The following is a 6000-nucleotide window of genomic DNA, read 5'->3' on the forward strand; positions in this document are numbered from 1 at the left end:
GGATTACAGGTTTGAGCCACCGCGCCCGGCCAATTTTTTGTATTTTTAGTAGAGATGGGTTTCACCGTGTTAGCCAGGATAATCTTGATCTCCTGACCTCGTGATCCACCCACCTCGGCCTCCCAAAGTGGTGGGATTATAGGCGTGAGCCACCCTGCCTAGCCTGTTTTAATCTTTACATTGTCAAAAATTATTTTAAGGCTAGGTGTGGTGGCTCACACCTGTGATCCCAGCACTTTGGGAGGCGGAGGCAGGTGGATTGCTAGAGGTCAGGAGTTCGAGACCAGCCCAGACAACACAGTGAAACCCCATCTCTACTAAAAATACAAAAAATTAGCTGGACATAGTGGTACACACCTGTAGTCCTAGCTATTCAGGAGGCTGAGGCAGGAGAATCACTTGAACCTGGGAAGTGGAGGTTGCAGCGAGCTGAGATCATGCCACTGCACTCCAGCCAGGGCGACAGAGCGAGGCTTCATCTCAAAAAAAAAAAAAAAAAAAAAACTGGCCAGGCGCGGTGGCTCACGCCTATAATTCCAGCACTTTGGGAGGCCGAGGCGGATAGATCACGAGGTCGGGAGTTCAAGAGCAGCCTGGCCAACGTGGTGAAACCCCATCTCTACTAAAAATACAAAAATTAGCCGGGCATGATGGCGCGTGCCTGTAATCCCAGCTACTTGGGAGGCTGAGGCAGGAGAATCGCTTGAACCAGGAGGCGGAGGTTGCAGTGAGCTGAGAGTGCAGTACTGGCAACAGAGCGAGACTCCATCACAAAAAAAAAAAGAAAAAGAAAATATTTTGACTCATTACTGATGTTAAAAATTTTTTATTAGTTGCTAACATTTAAAAATGTGCATCTTGTAAAAATCCAGACTATAAGCTTCTGTTGAAAAATGGGAGGCTGGGAGAGGTGGCTTACAATCCCAGCACTTTGGGAGGCTGAGGTGAGTGGATTGCTTTAGGTCAGGAGTTCAAGACCAGCCTGGCCAACATGGCGAAACCCCATCTTTACTAAAAATACAAAAAATTAGCCGGACGTGGTGGTGCAAGCCTGTAGTCCCAGCTACACGGGAGGCTGAGGCAGGATAATTGCTTGAACCCAGGAGGCAGAGGTTGCAGTGAGCTGAGATCTCACCACCGCACTCCAGCCTGGGCAATAGAGTGAGACTCCGTTTCAAAAAAAAGAAAAAAAAAGGGCGGGGGCCAGGTTCGGTGTCTCACTCCTGTAATCCCAGCACTTTGGAAGACCAAGGTGGGCAGATCACGAGGTCAGGAATTTGACACCAGCCTGGCCAACGTGGTGAAACCCCGTCTCTACTAAAAATACAAAAGTTAGCCAAGCATGGTAGCGCGTGCCTGTAATTCCAGCTACTCTGGAGGCTAATGCAGGAGAATTACTGGAACCCGGAAGGCGGAGGTTGCAGTGAATCGAGATCATGCCACTGCACTCCAACCTGGGGTTTCACCGTGTTGGCCAGGCTGGTCTCAAATTCCTGATGTCAAGTGATCCACCTGCCTCGGCCTCCCAAAATGCTGGGATTACAGGTGTTAGTCACTGCACCTGACCAATAAATATCTTTTGAATGAAGGAGTGAATAACTTCTTCCCTGTATAAATGTGGAAACTTTGGAAAATGGACCTTGAAGGGTCGTCTCTGACTCCATGGAATGTAGCTTGTCTTTTTTCTTTTTTTTTCATGACAGAGTTTCACTCTTGTTGCCCAGGCTGGAGTGCAGTGGTACGATCTCAGCTCACTGCAGCTTCCACCTCCCAGGTTCAAGTGATTCTCCTGCCTCAGCCTCCCAAGTAGCTGGCATTACAGGCATGTGACACCACGCCCAGCTAATTTTGTATTTTTAGTAGAGATGGGGTTTTACCATGTTGGCCAGGCTGGTCTCGAACTCCTGACCTCAGGTGATCCACCCACCCTGGCCCTGCAAAGTGCTGGGATTACAGGTGTGAACCACTGCGCCTGGCTGCAGCATGTCTGTCTTGTTGGTTGACTCCTATGTTGCTTTATGATACAATTATCTTTCCAGATGTATTGTCTCTTCAGTCAATTGGCTCCTGGAGGGTAGGAGTTCTTCTTCTTTTTTTTTTTTTTTTTTTTTAAGATGGAGTCTTGCTCTGTCACCCAGACTGGAGTGCTATGGCGCGATCTCAGCTCACTACAACCTCCACCTCCCGGGTTCCAGCAATTCTCCTGCCTCAGCCTCCCGAGTAGCTGGGATTACAGGCACCCACTACCACACCCGGCTAATTTTTGCATTTTTAATAGGGAGATGGGGTTTCACCATGTTGGCCAGGCTGGTCTTGAACTCCTGACCTCATGATCCACCTGTCTCGGCCTCTCAGAGTGCTGGGATTACAGGCGTGAGCCACCATGCCCAGCCTTCTTCTTTTTTTTTTTTTTTTTTTTGAGATGGAGTTTTGCTCTGTCACCCAGGCTGGAGTGCAGTGGCACGATCTTGGCTCACTGCAACCTCTGCCTCCCAGGTTCAAGCGATTCTCCTGCCTCAGCCTCCCAAGTAGCTGGGACTACAGACGCCCATCACTACGCCTGGCTAATTTTTGTACTTTTAGTAGAGATGGGGTTTGACTATATTGGCCAGGCTGGTATCAAACTCCTGACCTTGTGATCCTCCTGCCTTGGCCTTCCAAAGTGCTGAGATTATAGGCATGAGCCACCCTGCCTGGCTGGAGGGTAGGACTTCTGAGATTTTCAGACCCTATCATGCCTAGCTTTGTGTGTAGATTAGCAGGTTCATGGTAAATCTTTGTGAATGATGATGATGACATGGGAACCTGGAGGGGGCTGGTCAAAGGGGTGCAGTTGGGAGGACTATGGACCTACTGACCCTCTTTTCCCCAAGTGTGCTCCCATGCATATGCTCACACTCTCCCACACACTCCTGCTCCTGCCCTCCGGGCCTGTGACTCTTGGCGCTTCTTCTTGCAGCCAGTGTGGCTGTCTGTGGACTTTGATAACTGGAGAGACTGGGAAGGGGATGAAGAGGTGGAGCTGGCTCAGGTGGAACATTATGCAGAGGTGAGAGACAGTACCTGCTGTGTTCTGCTCACTTGATCATTCTTTGTGTTTCTCTGCACACATGTCTCTGGAGGATTGTCACTGGGGCCACGCAGAGATATGCAAGCTCTCTAGGCAGGTTACGCATTGATGCTGATGTTCTTTATCTATTTTGTGCAATGTTTATTTAATAGGGATGAGAGGAAAGAATATTATTGAAATTATATACACATTGATTCACTTATTCAGTGTGGAGCCTGTATTCTGAAGAAGTTTGACAAAAGCTTTTTCCACTTTTCTGTAATTCTTGTTCTCCTATTTTCTCTCTCTCTGTGTGTGTGTGTGTGTGTGTGTGTGTGTGTGTGTGTGGTTTTCTGTCGCCCAGGCTGGAGTGCAATGGCACGATCTCAGCTCATTGCAGCCTCTGCCTCTGGGTTCAAGCAATTTTGCCTCAGCCTCCTGAGTAGCTGGGATTACAGGTGCCCACCACCACGTCTGGCTAATTTTTATATTTTTTTAGTAGAGACGGAGTTTCACCGTGTTGGCCAGGCTGGTCTCGAACTCCTGACCTCAGGTGATCCACCTGCCTCAGCCTCCCAAGTGATGGGATTACAGGCGAGAGCCACTGCGCCTGTCCTGTGTGTGTGGTTTTCTTTTCGAGACAGAGTCCTGCTCTGTCTCCCAGGCAGGAGTGCAGTAGCTCTCTGCAACCTCCACTTCCCAGGTTCAAGCGATTCTTGTGCCTCAGCCACCTGAGTGGCTGGGATTACACTGGGATGTGCCACCACCCCTGGCTAATTTTTTTTTTTTGTATTTTTGGTAGAGATGGGGTTTCATCATGTTGGCCAGCCTGGTCTGGAACTCCTAGCCTCAGCCTGCTCCGTCTCAGCCTCCCAAAGTACTGAGATTACAAATGTGAGCCACCAAACCTGGCCTGCGTGTGTGTGTGTGTGTGTGTGTGTGTGTGTTCTTGAGCCGGACAACTTCGTGGGAAGTTAAAACTAGCAGTATAAAAATTCACATCATAAGTCATTGGCTCCCAATAAATCACACACTGTATCGTTATATTATTTGGTTTCAGTTATAAAAACACTAGCTGATTCCAATCTTGTAAGGAGGATGGATTTGTAAGGAGGATGCTCTGTGTGTGTCTTTGTGTTTAAATTTTTTTAAGAAGGGGATCAATTTACTTTTCTCAAATTCATTCCAGTGATGTTTTAAAGATGGGAGCAGTTGCCTGACCGGTCTGGCTGCAGCCATTCTTCTATGGCCCATCAGTGTGCAGATTGTTCTTCCCTCACTCCCTTCTCCCTTATGGTTATTTTTTCTTCCCACTAGCTTTTGCAGAAGGTCAGCACCAAGAGACCTCCACCTGCCATGGATGATTTGGACGTAAGTAAAGCCTTCTCCTCAACCCTTCAGTTTCTTTGTAGCCCTTAAAATTAACCCACCAGAGAGCTCCTATCCCAGTTCCTAGCACACAGTAGTTCTCAGTGCCTGTTAACCAAATTTGAATTTGACCCAAGAGGGCTAATATTCTTTTTGGGGGAGTATGGGGGAGGAGTTTCGCTCTGTCGCCCAGGCTGAAGTGCAGTGGCCCGATCTCAGCTCACTGCAACCTCTGCCTCTTGGGTTCAAGCGATTCTCCTGCCTCAGACTCCTGAGTAGCTGGGAATATAGGCGCCCGCCACCACGCCTGGCTAATTTTTGTATTTTTAGTAGAGCCAGGGTTTTGCCATGTTGGCCAGACTGGTCTCGAACTCCTGACCTCAGGTGATCCACCCTCCTTGGCCTCCCAAAGTGCTGGGATTACAGGTGTGAGCCACCGTGCCTGGCCCAAGAAGGCTAATATTCTTCTCCAGGCTTTAGAAAACCCTCGCAAGACCCTCCTGCTTTCCATCTCCCACTCTGTTTCTCCATCCTAGAGAAGACCTGGCCCTGCCGAGCATCTTTACAGCTGTAAGGAGCAATAGCATTAATTAAAATTCTGCAACTAGGGTGGGTGTGGTGGCTCACATCTGTAATCCCAGCACTTTGGGAGGCCAAGGCAGGAGGATCGCTTGTGCTCAGCAGTTTGAGACCAGCCTGGGCAACTGGGCAAAACCCTGTCTCTACCAAAAATACAAAAATTAGCCAGGCATGGTAGCGTATAACCCCAGCTACTCAAGACGCTGAGGTGGGAGGATCGCTTGAGACTGTAGGGTAGAGGTTGCAGTGAGCTGAGATCACGCCACTGCAGTGCAGCCTGGGTGATGAAGCAAGACCCTGTCTCAAAAAAAAAAAAAAAAAAAAAAAAAAAATCTGGAAACTGTTGATGTAAGACAAAGTAGCACTGGTTTACTTAATATCCAAAGTAAGTTAAAACCTTCATATTAGCCTCCTAGGTTGGGTGGTTTAGGAAATCACAAAAAGAAACTTGGAGAGCAGGAGGGAGGGAGCAGTTTATTTGTTAACACAAATGTTCCTGCTTTGCAGGGTCTACAGGTGCTTTGTCTTTTTTTTTTTTCCTCTAGGATGATTCTGACAGTGTGGACGCAACAAGTAATTAACTTTCTACTACAGCAAAGCTGGGAAGGCGGCTGTGGCTATTTTCCAGTTGCTCTGGAAAGCTAGCGCCTAGGCCTTTGTCAGCGCTTTGGCTGTGCACCAAGTTCCTCTGACACCTCTGAACTTTCCTAGAAGCTCTTTATTAAGGGTCATCCTTCAAGCTTGTCTTCCTTCTAGGCACTTGAGTATGGCCTCACATCAGATGCAGGGTCAGGGAGGGGTAGACTGGTAGGGCTTCGGATTTCTTACTGATTGGTTTATAATCTCTGTGTTTAGGCCACTTGATTATTTGAGTATGTGTGTGTATGTGGTAAAACAAAAGCCGAAGAAGAATGGAGATTATAGAAATCTCTATTATGTGTGCATATGGGGCAAAGCAAAAAGCCAAAGAAGAAACAGATTATAATAAATCTCTAGGAACTGTT

At 47.9% G+C, this 6000-nt stretch overlaps 1 protein-coding gene across 2 annotated transcripts in view; it reads left to right on the plus strand.

The window, feature by feature from the left end:
- Positions 1-6000, plus strand: part of PTGES3L (prostaglandin E synthase 3 like) — a 28647-nt gene extending 22647 nt beyond the window's left edge. For both annotated transcript variants that reach the window (XM_037993188.2, XM_008012546.3), the window contains exons 5-7: positions 2960-3049; positions 4367-4420; positions 5542-6000. In XM_037993188.2, coding sequence (XP_037849116.1) covers positions 2960-3049; positions 4367-4420; positions 5542-5577 — 180 coding nt within the window. In that variant the 3' untranslated portion in view covers positions 5578-6000. The remainder of the gene's footprint in view (positions 1-2959; positions 3050-4366; positions 4421-5541) is intronic.

This window comes from Chlorocebus sabaeus, chromosome 16 (genome assembly GCF_047675955.1).
Source record: "Chlorocebus sabaeus isolate Y175 chromosome 16, mChlSab1.0.hap1, whole genome shotgun sequence".
Classification (NCBI taxonomy): Eukaryota; Metazoa; Chordata; class Mammalia; order Primates; family Cercopithecidae; genus Chlorocebus; species Chlorocebus sabaeus.